Below are 22068 nucleotides of genomic sequence, written 5' to 3'. Positions count from 1 at the left end.
TCATTTTACAAACCTCTGGCACAAAGTGTTTACCAGTATGATATTTGAGTCTCCCATCAGCTATGCATTCTGGAATCTTGAATAGGGCTTCTCAAAGGAAACCTAATCATGCTCTCTGATCTCTAAGTTATTCTGCTTCAGAACTCTTGTTCTTCTCAGATGCTAGATCAGAAAATAAATATTAAAATACCAATGCAGTTGTGGGTGACTTTTGGAGATTTGGGGACAATATATAATAAAGTTTAAGAGTGAAGAATCAGCAGAAATTACTGCTTAGTAGTAGGACCTAGAAAGTAAGAAAAAAGCAAGTGTCATTGACTTATTCTACATTTCAGTAGAATTTGGATGTTAGTATTTTTTTTAATGTATACTGTTACTTTAGTGAAAGTGTTCATAAATGAAACTGGTAATAATTAAGGAAGATACAAAGTCCAATAGGGAAATAAATTGCTTCTGTATATTTCAGAGTCTATGGGTAGAGAGAACCACACTGATCTTGGTGCAGAGTTTACCTGGAATATCTCGTTGGTTTGAAGTAGAAAAACGTGAAGTGGTGAGTATGAGACTCATGTCAATACATATTGTGGCTTGGTTTACTTCCTTAATCATATGTTGGTCAATGAACTGCTTTAAGATTTATTACACATATGTAATTTCTTTGACCAAGTTCTCAAGGTGGCTACAACAAAATTATTTACAAAGTATATTGAGTTGTCTGCTTTCTCTTGTCTTGAAAAGTATTTTTAAGAACTACCCTTTGGATTCATTTAAACAGCTGAGGAAAAAGAAGTTGAGAATAATAATGGACACCCAAAGGCAACATTTAATGTCAGTAAATTACTTAAAACTCAGCAAATGTACCGGTCTGTTATTGACACACTGGAATTTCCTCTCCCTTTCTTGTTCTATTACTTAAAAAATCCTGAAATAGATTCTAGATATATTTGGAGGAGGGCTCCTCCTATAAAGATCTCTAAATAACTGGTCAGTTGCTGAGCCCTGGAGTATACATAGCATCTGTGACTTCCTTCCTTCTTGTCAAAGCTAGTCTTAGAATAATCCCATTTAATATAAGGATACTATAGTACCATTGATTTTCTGTAAAACTCTGCTGTGTTTTTCTCTTATAATAGCAGGAAAACGTCACCATCTTGATATTCTCCTATAGAAAACCAAAGGTGGAGTTTAGTAAAATCAAAATGTATGTGACATGAAAAATTTTGTTAGTTGACTCCTGCTGAGTCTTTACTAGGTTAGTATGACCACTGATATGAAGACCTTCAGTTTACTAGCATTTTACCCTTAGAGTCACCATTTACAAAAGTAAGCTGCAAGAACTTTTCCTGGGCATGTATGAGGTCATGACTCAGATTTACACTTGTATATTTTGGTAAATTATAGGCAGCTGCAAGCCTGTACTCTTCCCAACGCTCAGCATTTGGTTTTTCTGGCTGTTCACACTACCTGTTGAAAGAACTTCCCCACCCTTGAGAGTTGAGGGGCACATCCTGCTCAAGGCTGCCTTTGACTGTAACTTGATCATTATTTTAGCTCAAAGCTTGCATTCAAAATTCCTGATCCATAAAGTCTCATTGGTAACTTCACTTTGGATCAGGAAACTAACTCACCAATACTTCAGCTCTGCTCTGTACCTTTAAAGAGATTAAGCTCCCTGACCCCAAGCCTCTTTTAGGTAATTACCAAGGAAGGTTTAATCGTGAATTCTAAGAGTTCCACCCCTGGCTGAAAGTATGTTAATATTTTGCAACAAGGGCTGGGTCATCTCTCAAGGACAGATAATGAATCTACAAAAGAATGACAGTTGATTATTTTGATCATTGATTGCATGATAAAATCAAATCTCTCCCCCAGCTGAGAAGTACTTTGTCTCTCAAACTACTCTAGGACATAGAATAATATTGTTTTATGTTAAGAAATCAAAAATTACATCCAATATATTTCATCTTTCAACTGAAGATTAAGTTGTTTGCAATGCTTCTCACTCATGTTTCAGGTGGAAATGAGCCCCCTTGAGAATGCTATTGAAGTTTTAGAAAATAAAAACCAGCAGTTAAGAACACTGATTAGTCAGTGTCAAACTCGACAGATGCAGAACATTAACCCTCTCACAATGTGTCTAAATGGGGTCATTGATGCAGCAGTTAATGGTGGAGTTGCTAGATACCAAGAGGTAAGCAATTTACTTTCTGTTTATTAAAAGTCCTATTTCTTTCCCTGTACAGATGCAGCTCCTCTGTATGAATTAAGGACAGAAAGTGCTGTATGAATAATTGTTGCAATTATACCTACATTGCACTTTTGGTTTAGATAATGTTAGTGACGTGGTTTATTGAAATAACCATTTTGCAGTAGATAGTACCATAAACTTACTCCAGAGATGACTCAGTTCACAATTAACCCTGCATTCTTTGGTGATTTTTTTTGAAATTTTCAATTAACCAGTTAATTGTAAGTAAATTATTATAATACACTGCCTATTCTGGCTTAGGAGTTACTTCTGGCCAACTAACAAATTTGGTTTTTTTGTGCAGACCTTCTAGTTTTTATATGCGTATACATATATATGTATATATATATTGTTTTATATATATGTACACACACACACACACACACATACACATAAATTCTCAACAAGAAGTTCATTATCTTAAAGAATCATAATTTTCTTGATCTTTCTTGTATCTCTTTTCCAAGTTTTAAGAAAAGCTATTTTGGGAGGAGGGGGGAAAGGCATTAAAATAAATAAATACAATTTAGAAATGTCTAGCACTGGATTTGTTTCTAACAGTTGTTCCTCATTATTATAATTTCAGAATCACATTAGGAAAGCCTTAAATGTTTGGGATGCTCTATTTATACAAAATTCTGTGGAATTATGAAACTTCAGTATAAAGAAAGAGTTAGTGGTTTTTTGCAGCCCAACTTGATTTTTCTTTCTCCAAATAGTCTTATGAGATACTTGGGTCTGCTGGTTTTTCCCTTGAAAATGACAATTTGAATAGCATTCTGTCCACTTGTCTCAAAGGCTGAGAGATTCAGTGTTCACTCAACAGTGTTAAATTTGGTAAAACTGCATCTTAATTAAACTACAAGAAATTGAATTCAGCAAAGTATTAGAATCTGTCATCAAAACTGCAGTGTTATGAAAATTGTGAGACCGAAGCAAAACAGTAACATTTTTTATATTTCCTAACTGCCTTTAAACAACAACAAAACTGTTTAGCATAGTGAAGCACGATGAAGGGAGTCCCTGGAGAAATACAGTCATGTCAGAACTATGTCTGGTTTGAATTAGCAGTGTCAGAGCTAGCTCAGTGTCTGCACAGCTTCCATTCCTCACAAGCATATCAAAGGTTCTAGCTTGCTCCTCATTATTGTCCTTGGCTGTAATTCTTGATCTCTTAGACGGTGTTCGTGTTTCGACTCCCTTCTGCCCTCTGTCTCTCACTGTATTAAAATAGGACTTTTCAGCAATTCATTTTGTAAACATCAAAACTGTTAGCAATAATTGTGGGGCTGTTTTTTTCTTCTATTTCCCTCTAATTCTTCTTTTTGCATGTCCATTTTTCAGTCTTTATATGTCTGTCTGTTGTTTTGCCAGTTCTTACCTTCTACCTTTCTTGCTATCCTGTTTTCTGTAAATGCTTTTCCATTTCACCTGCTTTTCCCTTCTGCCCTGTACGAAGTTCAAAGTTCAGTCACTCTTGGAGCATTTGGTCTTGAGGAAAGGGTGACCATGTCTTTACCGTTATCTTCCTTCCCTTAAGGCAACTTCCAACTTTTAAAAAGTGTCCTTTGACTATCTGCTGCCTTCTTGATTCTGTCTTCCTTCTTCCCTCTTTTTCCTCTTTAAATAATTTCCTGTATTTTTTTTTTCTTTTCTGATGGGGAAGAAGCTTCATATTTCAAATGTTGAACCTATCCATTCACTAGTGGCTACGTTTTTTTGCCAATGGTCTCCACCAATGACTATATGATTAATTCCTTATTTAACATGTATTATCAATTATTGCAGTTCAAAGGAACTTAGAAAACATTTGAAAATGTTATCTAGAAACTTGTTTCCAAAAAAAAGAAATAAAAGTGGTGTGTTTTTACTCACTTTGTTTTACTTTGTAATTTTATTGCGCTTAGGCGTTCTTTGTCAAAGAATACATCTTGAACCATCCAGAAGATGGAGAGAAGATCACACGCTTAAGAGAACTTACACTTGAGCAGGTAAAGTGGGGAAAAGACTGACAAGATGGCCTGTTCAGCTGTTCTACCAAAAAATGTCTCCAAATAAAATAAAAAATATCAGAGGTTAATAATTGCCCTGTTGTCTTCAATGTTTTCTGAGTTAGATTCCAAGAAGAGAGTAACTTTCTATACAAGCAGGTTTCTGGGCCATGCGAATATATTTTCCCTAGTCCTTTCCATTATCAACTTAAAAATTTCAAACTGGTTTGTGTAAAATAAAGGTTGAGTGAGAGGCCTGTCTTGTCATGCTCATATACAAATATTTGCACAAATTTTATCACTACGACAGAATAAACCTTATTTCATTGAAAAATTTGATGGCTTTGGCATATATTTGTATTTTACCAATATTACAGAAAGTATTTTCACTACAAGGTTTGCTTTAAGAGCAAAAAAGCATTCAGAATCTTATTGCAATGAAAGATAAGTAGTACTAATTGGCAAAGTGGGTAGGCAGTAAGATAAACACAAATTATGGATATGAGTATTCTATGTGTTATATGTTTTTTGCATTATTTCTCCATTCATTTATAAGCCAATCACCTACCAGCCTCAAAGATGAAGTTTTTCCATTTGAAAATGCTGAATATTTTAAAATCAAAGATCTTACTAATACTTCAGTTCTTTTAACAGGCATTTATCTATTTTTGTTCTATGCAGCATGTTGAAGTTTCAAATTTTATTGCCAGCTTAGAATTTGGCAGGATGGAAATTCCATTTTTCATCAGCATTGTGGGATCTTTTGGTCAGATCAGCCAAGTGACAGGTTCTCAGACATTATAAATCAGAACAGATTCAATGACCTCACTTAAGTTTCACTGAGACAATGTGTAGTAATTGACATTATTACTTAACTTTTTCAAGCTATGGTTAATCTCACTAATGTTTACAATATAAAACTGGAGTTAATAACTTCCTGTAACAAAAATGTGGGTTCCAAGCAACAGCAGCTCAACCCTTTCTGGCTCCCAGAGCTGATTTAACACAGAGCATTTGGAAGGGCTGGCATGGCTCTGTGTGTGGATGGATGTGCTGCAGTCCTGACCCCAGGTCAGGGATGCTGTACAGCTGCGTGCCTGATCGCAGGCTGCCTGAAAACATCAGCCAGGAGCTCTCATCCAAAGATATTACAGCACACCCTAGCTATTTTGTTTTTAAATCTGAGTTTCTCTGGCTCCTCATGTAACCAGTTCAATATTTTGAGTGCACGTGACCAAATTTGACTGAGATGAAGGTTTTAGCACTGTAATTCTGAAGCCTTGTGTCAAGGATATACATCAGGCCACCACTTAGGGATGTCTCTGGGAAGTTGAAATAAGATAGGGGACCATGGACTTCATTGCCAATATATTACAGAGGATTTGAAAATTGCTGTTGTTTCATGCTTTTTACAACTGTTCTTGTAGAAAATGGCTTTCATTTAGGGTTTAGAACTGCTCCTTTGTAAAGTTCCCATTAAATCAGATTTTTCACTATATTATCTGAAATATTTTTTAATATTACAGTTGAATTTGCATAGGTGAAACCTTCTGGAAAGTTGAACAGGAAGAGGTGGTAAATCCTCTTGCATGCTTTTGGTCCTAGCCCTTTTTGGGTACAGGTCTTTCAGAGATTTAGACAGGTGTTGGGTTTTTGGTTTTTTGGTTTTTTTTTTTGGTATCCTAATTGATGATGAGAGCTTAAAGAAAATGCATGAAAAATATTTTTTTCCTTTCTGCAGGCCCAGATTCTAGAATTTGGCTTGGCAGTGCACGAGAAGGTGGTGCCACAGGACATGAGGCCATTGCACAAAAAGCTGGTGGATCAGTTCTTTGTGATGAAGTCAAGCTTGGGAATACAGGTACTCAGATGAGCAGGTGCAAGGATAGACCAGAAGACTGTTCAGCTGCATTAGGGGCTGGTATATTTTCTCAAGCAACAAACAGTGACATCTTTTGGTTGTTTGTCCCCATTACAGCTTGCAGCCTTTTTGCAGTACCACAAAGCAAAGAGAAACAAACTTCCCATACTATGCAGAGAAAAGTAATCATGTTTTACTAATAGTAACGTTTTACTATCATCAGTGAAAAGTTAAAATATTTTTCTTATTAATGATGAAGCTGATCCAAAATACCATGTAACTACATTTATATGTAGTTATCTACATATCTCTATTTTATGAAATGCTTAAGATATTATGTTAATTTTAATTAATCTTCTTTTAATGACTCACCAGGACTTTTCTGCCTGTGTACAAGCTAGCCCTGTTCATTTCCCAAATGGAAGTCCTCGTGTATGCCGGAATTCCATACCTGTTTCTATGAGCCCTGATGCTGCCAGGGTAATACCACGACGCAGGCAAGTTAAATATTAGTAATCACATATTTTTGCTACCCATGGAAGATGACCCATAAATACTTCTGTTATGTGCATGCTTTCATGTATGGTTCTGCTGAAGTGTGTTCAGCCTTGAATAGCTGGTGTATGTATTCTCTCCCCTTCTTTCTCTTCCCAGCCCCAATTAAAGATTAATAAACGTGTGCTGTTATCACATGAAAAATTATGACTGACAATTAGAGTTAACCATTTTATATTTCACTATTCTTATAATAGCCCCCTGAGTTACCCAGCTGTCAATCGCTATTCTTCCTCATCGCTGTCATCCCAAGCTTCTGCTGAAGTCAGCAACATCACTGGGCAGTCAGAAAGCTCAGATGAAGTTTTTAACATGCAGGTATAATTTATTGTCATTCTTCAAACTGTACAGAATCTTTCTCACAAGGCTATTTACTAAATTAATTCTTCTATTATTTCATTCTGAAATCTCATAACTATTGCTGATGTTTCTTTTAAAAACCAATCTTTAAGAGAGGTGTTAAACTCATTCGCTTAGAAATATTTTTTTATGTAACTGTTTTCTCTTGTTTAAATTAGAGCATTAGTTTTTTTACAAATGTAGTAAGTAGCAATGGACTATGATACACAGTGATCTGACAGTGCATAGACTTTTCTGTACAGCTGTTACATTGTGATGTAATTATTTTACTGTATTAATTACATTTTTACTTATTCAGTATTTGGTTGCATCTTTGTGTAGTTAGATTAAGGGTTTTTATACTGATTTGCTATTTTGAATTACTGATAAGAAGTTTAAGGTTTTTGTTCTAGTGAAAAGTATGCTATAAATTTTGTTTTCCAAACCTGTAAAAGTGATCTGGTAACAACATCATCTCTTCTATGCACAGCCTAGTCCATCTACCTCAAGCCTGAGTTCTACTCATTCTGCTTCACCTAATGTGACCAGTTCTGCTCCATCCAGTGCCAGAGGTCAGTGCTTCTCTGCTGTGGTAAACTGTATTAAATGACTCTTGATATGTTACACAGCTGAATTTCTGCATGATGTTGCTGGTCAGACATGGTATTTAGCCAATTACTTGGGGAATCTGAATTATTAGAGACAGAGGGGTTTTTTGTCATAAGCATAGAATTGAAATGTCTTGAGTTTCACTGCATGAATTTAATCACTAGACACATTTATATTCTAGCTTCTCCTCTGCTGTCTGACAAACATAAGCATTCCCGAGAAAACTCTTGCCTGTCTCCCAGAGAGAGGCCCTGCAGTGCCATCTACCCGACTCCTTTGGAAACTTCTCAGGTAAGAAGTTTGTTGGGAATCCTTGGGGCACAAATAGCTAGGAAGACAATAAAGGTGCATGCTGAACTTCGAGCAGATTTGGTGCCTGTTCACTGTTGTAACTTCTCAAGGGATTTTTTTAATAGCTTTATAAGCAAATAAATAAAATATTTTAGATGTAAGAGATGTGAATACAGTATATAGTGCTTGGTCATATTTCTGCTTGATTTCTTTAGGTGTAGGTCTGTTTCTTTACATTTACTTACTGAAGTGAGAGAGAGATGCAGAGACTTACCAGATGACACAGCCTGCTTGTTGGAACAACAAGCATTTGTTCAATCTAGGGAAGAAGACAAAGAATGAAAGGCTCTTATCATGTCAATTGTCCTTGTTGAGGTCCCCTTTCTTTCCTTCTGAGAAATCTAATCGTAGCCACTGTGAGATAATAACCCATTCCATGTGGCAATTCCTATTTTCCAATGTAGTTTCAGAAAAAAATTACAGATATTTTGTTACACCAGAGAAAACAATGTATTGTGTTCTTGCCTTAAAATACTGTTAGACAGGTCTGTATGTATGAAATGTGTGGTTTTTGAGTATTCTGAAATTCAACATGAACTTGGTAAGCTGACCAATACTGAGTCCTTATTTCATCTTTTCTCTTAATGGACCTGACTTCCCAAAGTGTTTTTCTTTAACGCAGCTGCTGTTTTAATCCCTGCCATCACACAATGCACCTCTTGCTGAAGCTGAAAAAGATGAGAACACACATACAGTGTTAAAAGCTGTCCTTTCAACACTCTCATGTCTTTCAGAAGTTTTACCACTGACAAAAACCAGCTCCAGGATTCTTTATTTTCGAAATTATTTATTGGTTTCTAACTAGCTCTTTTCTTGCCCCTTGTTTCTTTGGTTATTGAATTGGCTCTTGATTTACTTTTTAATCTCTTTTCTGTTTAAGTCCTCATGCTATTACTTGAGGGCTTAAGAAGTAATACTGAGGCTTAGCCAGACTGAAGGACACTTCTCAGGAGCTACTTAGAGCAGATAGATCTACTGGGCACTTCATCAGTGGTAGTGGAGCCAAAACAACAGACAGGAAAGATCAGGAGATGCTCTTTAGATAAAGCGGTTTTACAGTTTGCCGCAAAGAAAAATTGTCCCGTTTTTGCTCCCAGACTACAAACTCTTGCTTTGCCAAGTGGAATGCGACTTCTGTCCCCCACTCTATCCGAGATTGCATAAGGGAGGCTGAGGAGCTCGTAGGCCCAGTCTCCGCTCTCTCTGAGACTCGCCCAGCAGGAAAGTCTCCCAATCTGTCTCTACCCTCAGTGTCCCATGAGAGGGTAAGTAGAAAATCTCCTTCCTCATACAGTGAAGTATATTTCAAATATGAGAAAGTCTGACGGTTTCTTTCTGCCCTTATAACTGTAAATAAGGATATATCTTTCCAGGGAAAGGTGAAATTTCTTTCTCTGCTGTTGCCTCAGCAGTAAAAATGGACTGTGATCAGAAACAAAATCCTGATTCTCTGCCTTCTGATAAAGAAGGGGAAAAGAATTCCGCAGGACAATTGTAAGAAGATATCTATCTGCAACTCTCATTTAAATTTAGCTGCTCAAACTGTTCCTTGTCCTTCCTCCTTTCATTCTAACACCACTTCAACAGCGTTGGTTGGAGCTTCACACTGAGAGGAAAGGACCACCCATTTATGAATTACTTTGTTACATACATCTTGATGAAAGCAATTTTCACATTGGTGTTTCAGCCAGGAGAGGTGAGATTCATGGGCAAAGTCCTGAACTTCAAGTCTTTCAAGCCATAGCTCTCTTATTTAAGGAAGTTTGATGGATTTCACAGAACAAGACCACAGCAGTACTTCATCTGCTTCCTCATTGAAATTGATGCTCAAGGTTATGTACAGCTGTTTTCAGTCAACATCCATTTGTGCTTGCTTTGTGATCTCTGGCTGAATGGTTGTACAGTGTCTCTCCAGCTCTTCCCATACTCTGAAGAGGAATGGCTGCTGTCATTGACTGGTCAACAAGCCTTCTTAGTTTTTTGCACTATTATTCTTCCTATTGAAGCTTTTTGAATTTCACATTTTTGGGGTTTTTATTTGTGTGTCATTAAACATCCTGTGATTGCTCTTGTTCTTCCATATGGTTTTTTTATCTCATTCTTTTTAGTACGTCTTTGTTTCTTTGTATTTCATTCAGCTTTTGTCTCTTTATCTCCTCCAATTTCAGTTGCTTTTTCAGCCATTGCTCTTTACTCTTGCAGCAGAAAATGGACTTCAACACTTGTCCATCACATCCTCGTGCACTGCAGGCTCACTAGGCAGTGGACACTCAATCCAGACCAGGCAGGAACATATGGTCACACTCTCTGTCACATCAGAGTACATATGTGGGTTTAACACCACAGTTTAATGGTAACTCCAGGAAAACAGATATTGCCTGACCAAAATGATTCTCATATGATATACAGCACACCTACTGTAGCTCAAAGTGTACCAAAAGCATTCTGTCTCTGAGATGTTTAAAGTGAAGTTGAATTGAGTCTTTGTTCCTCACTTTGTGACACAAAGCTGCAACATATTAGATCAATGATGATTGCTTTGCAGCTGGGTTTGCCATCTTGTGGAACCCCAGCATAGTGCCTCACCAACTTGGCACAGTGCTCTGTGAACGCTGGAAAGAGACACAAGAATAGGATTTTATTTGGATTTCACTGATCATCTGATCTTGCTTTTAAAGAAAAAAAAAAGTGAGAAAAACCCCGCATGTTTATCTGATGCCATTTCCTCTGGAAAGTATGTCTGAATTACTTGTAGGATTAACTGTATGCTGTTTATATATGTTTTCAAGACAAACTAGTGACCCATGGATTATTTGAATGCTCCAAATTAAATCAATGGTAGAATTTTTTTTCCAGACATTTACTGTGATTTGTAAACAAAATGGATATTAAGAAAATTAAAGACAAACATGCTTTATGGGTCAGCTCTTATCCACAAGAGAAGTAAGAAGATTGCTACCAAAAAAAAGTCAGGGTTGGAAAACAATACATAATGCTTTTCTTAGGTAACAGCCATACCTTGAATATTATCTTGTTCAGATCCTAATTCTGTAATGAATTTATTGCAATTATTTTAATTAATCTATTAAGATATCTCTTTAGGAATTAGCTTTTTTATGTTTTTTAAGGTGCTGGAAACTGTCAGAACTCAGTACATAATAATCCTCCCTCCAATTTCTGTGTGTGCAATCTTCAGAAAACTACTCTACTCCCTATCTGTATACACATACTTTAATTAAACTGTTTATGTTCTTATGTGATGTTTATCACTCTGCCTCCTAAGCAGACCTGGGCATGAGAGGGGATAATAAAAAAATATATTTGTTTTCTGAAAGGCTACTGAAATACAGCAGGAGCTATGTGTAAACCATGCTGTTCTCAATTTACAGAGAATGCTCTTTAATCATATTGGAGATGGTGCTTTGCCACGAAGTGATTCCAATCTGCCTGGCTCTGACAAAGGTAAGCAGACGTGCTACAACATGCCAGTGTTTGAAGAATGAAAACTTAATTACTCCATCATGTTCCTGTAGAGTGCCTGTTCTTTTGAGTGCATACTGTCATCTCCAAGTGTCAAAACATTCTAAGGAAATAAATAAATTATGCTAATAGATCTAAGTGTCAAAACACTTTGCCAAAGAGGGGAGGACTGTATTTTGCACTCAAATTAGGCCCAGAAGTTTGCAGGAGGGAGTGATGGAGCAGCAGGTTTCATCAGGCTGCCTGTGAGACCTGTTCTTTCTGCTTCTCAAGAGAGACATATGTGGGGAAAAGCCAGATCTGGAGAATGGAGCAAAGGGAAGGTAAAGAGATGGACAGAATCCTGAAGTTTGGTACCTGCAAGTCCCGTTTATCAAATATAACACAGTGTGCTTCTGATTACACTTGGATTGAAAACACCAATTTGCTGTTTCTTGCATTATGGGGTTTTGTTTTTAATTAGCGTAAATGGGAAATATATGTATTTCCATAGAAAAAAGATTGCCTCTTATAATTTTGAACATGGGGAAATCAAATATTGCTAGCATAGTAATTTTTTGTCATGACTTCATTTTGTGCCTCACATCAATATGCTCCATCATTTCATATTGGTACCTTTGTGGTATGCTGAATAAAGGATATAGTAAAATAAATGTATAGAAAGTAACTTTTAATAATATACTGTAATAAGTACTGACCAGGAATCAGATTTTCTTTAATAAAAGCTGGGTTTTATTTTGAGTTTACATTTTTATGAAAACACAGGTGGAATTTTTTCACAGGGCTGAAAAACATATGAAATAATTTAACATGGAAATAGCAAAACTTTTCTATGTACTGGCCCATGCAGCCAAGTACATCACAGAATTGTTAAAATGAAGTATTCTCTCCTGAAGGCTTTAGCAGTCCAAAAAAATAGACTGCTTGGATGACTTAAAAGAAAAAAAAAAATTGGCTCATCAAGAGATTCAGGCATTTGAAGTACCTAGGTCTGGTGCCAGGTGATTTTTAGGATGAGGGCAAAGCCATGCTGGGTGACAGCTTGCATTGAAAAGCAAATAGTGTGTTGCATATTTTGGCAATAACAAAGCAAAATGATCCTCTGGAAAATAGATTATTCTGTTCATTGGTCACAGGGTCAACTAAAGTGTAATTATACTGTAACAATATTGTTTCAGATATGAGATTAGGGTTATTTTTACTGTACTTATTGTATTAAGTCCGATGTGTAGTGGGGTTGCAGTCTGAGAGCTCTCAGAGTTGCTACAATAGTGATAATTGATGCCATCAGTTAGCAGCAATACTTTGCTTTTTCGTTTCATCTTTGTAAATAAACACAGGGTCCTTGCATGTGATTCTCTACTCACAATTGAAATAAGTAAACAAGAAGGAAAGTGTCATGGCAAAGCAAGAGGTCTGAGGCTTTTGAGGTGGGGGTTTTTTTGGTGGAGTATTTGGGAAATGAATGGAAGGTTTGAAGTGGTTATTTTCAACTCCTTTTTTTGTTTTTAAGAAGTGTAATGAGAGTTGTATTTTTCAAATTAGCTTTTATTCTGCCCATGTTTAATGCCCTCTCCTTCTGTCTGACTTCTTTCCAATATTGGTGGCATCTTGATGACATGAGATAACCCAGTTCTATCAAGGAAGATGTTCCAGACCTTATGGGATCATTCAGTTACAATCATAGAATTTGATCAGGGTAACAGACAAAGAAAACAGCCACTTTTATGCATGTCAAGGTGGTAGTCAATTTACATAATCAAGCAGAGATCCTTGACCACAGATACAAAGTGTACAGAAATTTTCTCAGTCCATAATAATTTCTTTTTTTGATATTTTTTGCTGTCAGACACTTTTAATTTCTTCCAGTTTTTACTCCCTATATTTTGCACCCTTCTTTCCATCTTCTCTCAATTCTGGATTGGTAGTCTATTCAGGTAACAGAGGAACGTTAGCACAGACAGCTTTATGAAGGAGGTCGATATGAATTTGGAGAGTTTCTTTCTCTAGTCCCTTCTGTATATAAAATGAGTTAATGGGAACAGTTTATGAATAGTCTATTCCCTCCTGCCTGGAAACCTCTAAATAGGAGTCTGGTGCAAAGATAAACTGATTATATTAAAAGGCTTCAAGCTTATCTCCCTTTGTGGCTGGATTTGCAGCGCACAGAGTGCAATCTCAGCTGCTGCTGCTGTTGATGGCTGCCACTGCTGGTCACAAACTGGCCTGAGGGCCAGGTGCATCCATCAGGCATCCATGACATTGATGGCTGCTCTTTAAGAGCTTTGTAAGCGCAGATGTTGTTAGGCGCTTGCATTCTGACTGTTTTTACAGTCATGGATAAAAGCAAGTCAGAGAACTGGAAGTGTTGATGCCTATGACATTTTTTGTTTGATTGTTCATTCTCTTCCAGCTGTGAACACCACCCCCAGCAGCTGGAGCCTGGACAGTGGGAAGGAAGCCAGAAACACATCAGAAAGTGGAAAGCTTATATCTCCTCCTGTACCACCAAGACCTGCACAGACTGGTGAGTTCATGGACATCTCAGGTAAAGCTCCAGTACTTGAGGGCTTAGATTCTTTCCACTCTGTTTGATGTTTAACTTCTTGGGCAGGTTAACTTATTATTTGATTTCTTACATGAAAGGCTGTAGAACTGCCTCTGTGGGTATTTTCATTTCATTAATGTTCTCTGCAGTTTCCAATACTCTGCCCCTTCACTAATGAATGAGCAGTTTCAGACAGTTCATGTTAGTATGAGGAAGGATGATCAAATTTAGTCTTTTGATTTTATGATAATTGGAGGTTAGCAATCAGAAATGATCATTAACCACAAGGAATCTTACTGGCCAGAAAATGCACAGCATTTATGAAAATACATCAGTAACTATAATCATTTTGGCTTTCAAAAGATTAATTTCCTTTTAAAGGAAAGGCTGCTCAAGTGATACTATAAATATAATTATTTTAAAAGGAGCGAGTAAACATTTTTTGTATTATACTTAAGCCTCTGAGTTTGTCCAGTCATGTTTCTAGTATATTTGGAGGTAAATGTTTGATATAAGTATATTATGTATTTTCTATTTTCCCTATTTGACTTACAAGTACATAATATATTTCTTAAGAACAAAAAGGGAAAAGTTGTTATACTGACTCATTTTTTAACTTGTTATAATTTAGTAGATTATAAATCAATTTAAAGTGATATAAAATTTGTCAGAAAAGGCAGATGCAGAAATTTTTTGTACTTGGTTGCACTGCAAGATAACCCAGAGAAAAAATCAAAATAAACAAAATCTCTAAAACTATTTACAGCCATCGACCGAGAGAACTAGGTTATGTTTATATATCAAATTATCAACTATCCACTTAAAAAGATTTCTTAGTGAAAATTGTAATGCCACAAGTACACTGAAATCTTTCTGCCTTTACAGCATCACCAGCAAGACACATAGCCTCTGTTTCCCCTTCTCCTGCTGGAAGATCACCAATGAAGGTACTGTCTTATTGCAGTGAATTGCCTTTGTGAGACAGATCTCATGTGTGGTGGGGTAGATGGTGTATATTTAATGTGCAGTATTTGGGATTATATTGTTTTCTTTTTCTTACCAAATACTGTACAAAAACCAGTATTCTGTCTCCAGCATGGAAGATGGGGAGGTGCCAGGAAAACCTGTTGTGCAATCCATTGGTTTTATTCCTCCAGCATTCAGAGCTGTAAGATTAGAGGCTCATTAGGGAGTATTTCCTGCTTCAATCATTTTAATACCAATTTTCCTCTACAGGATGGTCCAGGGCGGTTGTAAGAAGATGCAAGTAGTTTGACATCTGCCAGTAGGACACATTAAGCATAGGCTGTGAATTAGCACTGGTTCCTCTCTGGTAGTTAAACATCCAAAGTAATTTAAGGTCCAGGCTAAACTGAGCAGATTTCATTTCTATTTCAAGATGTTTGCATGTGGTGGTACCCACATACTGGTACCTGCTTTTTTCTGGAAAACTTGACTGGGAAATCTGTCTTTTCTACAGCATTGGAGCACACAAACATGCAGCCTGCTTATTCCAGACAAACCCTGGTGCTGGCAGAGTGCATGTCATTGGGCTTGGGATAGCTTCTGCCACCCCATTGAAGCAGAGATGATTTTGCAAGTAGAAATATAAGAGTCAACAACATGGAAGGAGAGCCGATAGAAAGGAGCATGACTGGTGTTTCAAGCACTCAGATGGAAGGAGAGAGGGAAGCAGCCCTGTCAAAGTAACTCCTCAGCAACCCAGTGCCTAACTAATACTGCAGAGATACACACTGCCTGAGGAGGAGACCAGCACCCCAAAGTATCTCCTTTCCCCTTGAGGTCCCTAATTACAAGTCTACACTCATTGTCCTGATTGCCTTCCCATAAGCCTGTAACATTACAACTTGTGTCTGCACAGTGGTCCAAATTCATAACAAAGCAATTCTGCTGACCATCAGAGTGCCCCATATTCCTACTACCATTCTGCTGAAGTGAGCACCAATCCCAGGTTTTGCCCTAATTGCTTCCTAGGAAGCTCTTTAGAACATTCAGATCTTGTCCAAAGAGGAGTGACCCTTCCTTTTCATCCTTAACGGATGCATACTGGCATGACCACTGATGATTCTTAGGGATGTTTGAAGCTTGTCCTAACATTCTTCTTCTATAGGTCTGGACAGAATTTAAGCATTTTACAAGGTCTGGTTTGCTGCTTGGAAGAGCAATGCTGGCCCAAAATACTTCTGAGAACTGCTGGATCTCACTTTGAGACTGTTTTAGTGTCTAGACTGTTACTTGCTACTGGTAAAAGTAGTCTATGCTGCCTTACCAGAACTAAGTGGTTACCCATGCAGGCTTTACATATTTGCCATTGTTGTGAATGACAAAAGCAAAAGTCCTAAATCTTCTATATGATCACTTACTTCAAGTGTCCAGTGTTCTTGGAACTGGAGCCAAATACATGATTTATTTGAAAGCCTTGACGGTGGGTGTTTGTGGAAGTAGGAGTACAGTTGGAGCTTCCTCACATACAGAGGAATGGAACATGAAACGAGTAGTTAAACAGGCTCCAGAGAAATTCTGAAATGTCTTCACCAGGTGTTGAATTTTAAATAAAACTTGCTTTGCTTTTCCAGTCATACACAGGGCTCAGATTTTAGCATTTCTTCTAACAGTGAGCTACCAGAGAAAACCATCATAGAACAAAACCCACTGATATAAATGAAGTTTTTTTTCTCCATTGATTTCAGTGCTGTGTGGATCCAGTCCTAGATGGATAGCTAAAATTATCTCAACAGCATAAAGTCAGTGCAGCCAGCTCTGTACACCCCTGCCCGTCTCCTCCTCCACTCCCATACCTTGTTGCATGGCTCCCACTCTCACCTCAAGCTGAGCAACTGAGCATCAACCAGTCTAACAAGAACGGGAGTGAGAAATTTGTCTTTATTTTGATTTCTCCATCCCTTTTTTAGCCTGAGGCTTGAGGCCAATAAGTTGGGATTGTCTCAGATTACTCCAGTCATAATTAAATATGTTGTAAAAAATTTTAACTTGGAAAGCATGAGCTAACCTTTGACAGTTTTCAGTTGAAGTTGCTTCAGCGGACTGAACTGCTCAGTGGTTTTAGGTAGGCCTTTATTGTCCATGCCTTTTATTTGTCATCAGCACTGTTGTTGCTGCTTGGGCCCTCAGCTCCTGGTCCCTCACCTTCCCTCACTGACCTGTGAGGCTGCTGGTGCAGCCTCTGGCCACCTGTGCCCTCCATATGGCCCTGTTCCCTGAGGCACATGTGGTGTGTCGTGTTTGTATGTCTAAGGAACACCTGGGAGATGGGGGAGAGGAAGGGTGGTGATGCTGTCATCTCCTGCCATTCTGCTGCTGCCCCAGATGGGAGCAGGAACAGCAGAGAAGGGGGCTGGCACCCAGCAGTGGCTCTTACCTTGATACCTGCTTTGTGCTACTCCCCCAACACTGGTTTTACGGTACCCTCAGAAACGATGCCATGTTGTAAGTGCACTTTTCACTGCATGGCAATGCACTTTTGAGGAAAAGCTTTGGAAACTGAATTTGGGATATGAGAGCATGCAGTAGGTGCAGTGGCTGAGCTTTGGCGTTAGGGGGCAGGATATCCCCAGGTATGCCCTGTGCCCAGTGATGCATTCCACTTCCAGCTGGGAAAACTAAGGCTGTATTCTAAAGACTTCCAGATTTTTCCAAGGTATTATGATAGTAAGATAACATTTAAAAGCACTTTTATTTCCACTTATAAGAATTGCTGGCATGTCCACTATCTAAGGTGTACCAGGCACTACTGAAATGAGCTTTTTATCAGTTTCTTACCAGGTCTTGATTAAACAGGGGCACAACCATTTCTGTTTATCAAAGCTCAGAGTTATGTGCAATGTGTTTGTGTATATTTTCAGTCTGAGCAGAGAAACACTCTCCCTCCTGGGTGCCAGGTAAATTCTTCTTCTGCCCTTTCTTTTGAGCAGGGGTCTGTGCAATCATTCACACCGTCTCCAGTGGAGTATCATTCCTCGGGGCTCATATCCAACTCCCCAGCGCTGTCAGGGAGTTACAGCAGCGGCATCTCTTCACTCAGCCGATGTAGCACATCAGAAACATCAGGCTTTGAAAGCCAAGGCAGCGAACCAGCAGTGACTGTCCCAAGCTACAGCATTTCTGAGGAACCTGTGAGAAAAGAAAGCAAAACCCCACCACCTTACAGCGTGTATGAGCGGACTTTGAAGCGCCCCGTTCCTCTACCTCACAGCCTCTCCATCCCGCCCGCCGCAGAACCCCCGGCACTGCCGCCCAAGCCACAGCTGGTTCGGCCAAACAACCTGGAAAACAGCAGCAGGAGGACTGAGCAGGTTCCCCGGCCCAGGCCTCTGCCCCGCAAAGTCTCTCAGCTATGAGAAGCCACTTTTATATTTAATTGCTACACATTCGTTACTGTTTAAGAAATAATATTTTTTAAAAATGGTAAAAGTCATTTAGTTAGGCACTTTAATATTTTGTCCACCTTTTCTTTTGAGTAATTTCAGAATGCTTATTAATATTATGTTGCACATTTGAAATGAAATTACTAATTTAGGTTGCCAGATACTACAGGAAGCATGAATGAGAGGATTTTTTTTTAATTTCATGGTGGTGAATACTGATAAATGCTTTTATTTGTACTTTATTTTTATTTGAAAAATCTAAAACCCTACAACTCTCATTGGAGTTAGCTGAATGCTTCTTACAAAATGCAGAATATACTGACTGGATCTTTACTACTAGAGATAAATGCACGCTTTCTAATGAAGTAGTCTGTAGACTAGGATGTTTCTGCAAGTAGGCTGAAAGTTGTTTCTCTTACCTGATGAACAGGTTGGTCATTTCAAATGTATGTGGCAAAACTGAGATAAAATGCAAGTTATACAGCAGAGGACTGTTGTAAGAATGTGGTTTGGAATTTTTGAAACACACACTTGGCTTATGTTACTTTTAAGATGGAAAAATACCTGTATCTCATTCAGCATATAGCATCATTCTGGTGAATCCTGAAAAAGTTTTGTGCCATTCATGTATGTACCTGACACATCCCTTTTCTTTTTGAGGTGCAATTTACTTTTATTCTTCCACTTAATGTATTTTTTGTTATTGTTGTTTTAGTTTTAGGGGTTTTTTTTAAAGCTAGGAGTTTTCTAGTGAATGCTCTCTGCTGTTCTTGAAAGTTCACCCTAAAGTACAATCTGTGTATGAAATAGGTACAACTCAATTGTTCCTTTAACTTGTGTACAAGAGTCAGTACTATTATCAAGGCAATTCACTAAATGAGCCAATTTTTAAAAATACAAATGGCTGGTTTACAATCCATATATTTCAAAAGCTAATTGCAAAGGTCATTAATAATTTTGTAAAAATCTAGCAAAAATTCTGAACAGTTCCTTGGATGTGTATGAGCCATTGGAGCCAAGCTTTTGATTTGCTTTTTAGCTCGAGTTCATCACCATCATCTTTATTGTTGAAAATAGTGTTTGGCCTTAGGTTGTATTTTAGTGACTGGCATCTGAAGAGCTCTGGAAAGCTAATGCCAAGACATAGGAATGTGGAGGGAAAAGAAAAAAAAAGCACCTTCTGTATGTATGTTTTGTATCCTCTTTCTTTTATTGACTGTTTAAATGTGTTTGGGAACAGATGTGTGAACTGCATTTTAAATCATATTGTTAAAAATATTCTCCCTCTTTTGTTGGGAAGCTCATGTTGATCTTAGCTGTGTTTGATTTGTTGATAGTTTAACTGGAAGAAAGTGACCACTTTTTTATATTCTCTCAATTAAACCTTCAGCAGTTACAAGCTGTTGACAGTAGTTATAGAAGTTTTCTATAATAAATGTTCAAGTATTTTTGTACATAATTGGTAAATTTTAATAAGGAGTGTACCATTATGTGAAAAAGAAGCAAACAGTTGTGTATGCAGTAAGATTGTTATAATTATGCCAAATACTTTATGTATGGAAAAAAGAATATTTGTAAATATGTGCTTTTAACAATAATTCTGCCATATTGACTTTACAATTTTGAATGTCAGAAAAAATAATATATGTTAAAATATTTATGTTTTAGTGAAAGTATTCATAACTTGAAAAGGAACATATGAATTTTAGCTTTGTATCTTGCTGATTTCAAAGTCTGGAATTCCTTGAACTAGCTCTTGCTTTCTACTATAACATTTTTATGTCTGTAACCACATCATAAAACCTGTAGAAGGCTACATATTTATGCTGATATAAAGAAGTAATGCCTGAAATTTAAATAAGGTGTCACAACTAAGATAACAAAGCTGCTCTAGATTTTTTTTCCACCCATGTAATTTAATAGATTTTGTTTACTAGTGCTTGAGCACAGTACAGTATGAATCAGTGTTATTTGCTCCTGAAGCCTTTTTTATTATTTCTGGCAATAAGCAGAGTTGATGACTTTATCATTTGTGTGCATTACTGGTCAGCTTTGCAGCAATACATTTCACAAAGTCTCTGTTTACCTAGACACTCATATTGGTTGCTACGTAATGCTAGTATGAAATAAAAGAACTTGCTTAATCTTTACAGTACAACTTTTTTTCTACAGAATGAAAGATTCTAATTCACTTAGTCACAGAATGAAAGTTCTGACTCCTTGTCTTGCTAAATCTTTTTCTTTGTTTTGTTTTTTTTGGTGGGCTTTTTTTTTTTGTTAAAAAATCTCCTGAGTTTTCTCCCTATTTGGACTCATACTTGCTTTGTGAGACAAGGTGGGGAGAGTATTGATATGCTCTTCTGAACAAGCAAAGAACGTAAAATTTACTAGAGAGTTCAGTGTAAATTAACCTGCATGAGCATTCTGTTTTTATAGCCAGGACATCAGAAATACTCTGAACGATAGAAAATTATGTAAAATTGACAAAGTACTCTTAAGCCGAGTTAACACATTTTCTGCTTAGCTAGTTTTGACAAATTGATTCTGTAGATCAGTTTTTCAACCTGATTACCTATAAAAAATGTAGTATGAAATTTTGTTATGTATGTTGCAACACCCACTGCTTGAAACCCTAATGTAAATAAAGGTCTTGTTTGAATTTTACATAGTAGTCATAAATATAATTTTACCACTTTCCGGATGATGGTGAGTAATTCAGAAGCTCATACAGGAAGACCAATGGGAACAAGTTGCTCTTACTTCTCAACAGCTTGAACGTTAGCCAATGTGTCTGTAATAGGTGACATAATCTTGTATTCAGATACCATATTTGAGATGTTGGAGTCTGTGAGATGCCAGAGAAACATCCTCTGACTCGGCTGGCTGGCTTTGAAATTATGCAGTTCAGACTGGTTCTCATGATGGCATAATAGCTCTGTGGTGTGAGTGAACTCAGTTATGATGTCCCAGGCAAATTGATGTGCCCTGAAAGAAGCACAAAAGCTGAAATTACCCCTCTTAGTAAAGGTTTCAGGGCAGTGCAGTTATGGCCCTGCTCACGTGGAACAGGGTGTAGTGAAAATCTTCTATATGAAAGTAGCACCTTGCCCACTTGCCTGACCATCCTTCCTGTTCATTGATTGTCCAACAGCACCTGCAAAAAGAACAGTGACAGAGCAAAAACATACCAATTGGCAGGAGTCAGTGCCTGAGGTATAAATGATGAAAAGCTTCTTGTTTTGAACATAACTGTGGTCAGTGAGGCATGTAGCAGCATTGTCTCAGTAAACCCAGGTGCTGACAGATTCAGCTCCAGAACTCTGCTGGTTGCTGGAATTTCTGATGATTCACACAGAGCCCTGACATATGCTGGCCAAAGAGCAAAGTCCTATCTGGTGGGATATTGTGGAAGGATGGTTGCCACTGGATCCCTTGAGATTCTCACCTTGAACTAGATTATTGTGGGAGAAAGCCCTTTTCATATTAATTTGTCTTTACCTTCTCTCTGACATGTTAATTCAGCCTTTGACATATACTTCATAGAAGAAACTAGAATGATTAGTTTGGATAACATTAACAATTAAATAGCTAAACTATTCAAATCTCGGGAATAGCAAAGGTTTAGAGCTGCATACCTCATGTGTGCAATAAGCACCAGGTTAGGGACTCTTTCTGGATGG

General features: G+C 37.6%; 1 protein-coding gene across 5 annotated transcripts in view; it reads left to right on the top strand.

Annotated features, from left to right (window-relative positions):
* DOCK4 (dedicator of cytokinesis 4) overlaps positions 1-21052 on the top strand; it is a 221532-nt gene extending 200480 nt beyond the window's left edge. For 3 of the 5 annotated variants that reach the window (XM_014275933.3, XM_005481990.4, XM_074539898.1), the window contains 13 exons: positions 467-553; positions 2015-2191; positions 4156-4239; positions 5981-6100; positions 6476-6597; positions 6853-6973; positions 7485-7566; positions 7785-7894; positions 9052-9219; positions 11344-11416; positions 13848-13961; positions 14868-14929; positions 17936-21052. In XM_014275933.3, coding sequence (XP_014131408.2) covers positions 467-553; positions 2015-2191; positions 4156-4239; positions 5981-6100; positions 6476-6597; positions 6853-6973; positions 7485-7566; positions 7785-7894; positions 9052-9219; positions 11344-11416; positions 13848-13961; positions 14868-14929; positions 17936-18361 — 1746 coding nt within the window. In that variant the 3' untranslated portion in view covers positions 18362-21052. The remainder of the gene's footprint in view (positions 1-466; positions 554-2014; positions 2192-4155; positions 4240-5980; positions 6101-6475; positions 6598-6852; positions 6974-7484; positions 7567-7784; positions 7895-9051; positions 9220-11343; positions 11417-13847; positions 13962-14867; positions 14930-17935) is intronic. The other 2 variants (XM_014275935.3, XM_014275934.3) reach the window with 1 other exon arrangement.
* Positions 21053-22068: the final 1016 nt, after the last annotated feature.

The sequence above is a fragment of the Zonotrichia albicollis genome, chromosome 4, assembly GCF_047830755.1.
Source record: "Zonotrichia albicollis isolate bZonAlb1 chromosome 4, bZonAlb1.hap1, whole genome shotgun sequence".
Lineage (NCBI taxonomy): Eukaryota > Metazoa > Chordata > Aves > Passeriformes > Passerellidae > Zonotrichia > Zonotrichia albicollis.
This window is presented reverse-complemented; position numbering and strand designations above follow the sequence as displayed.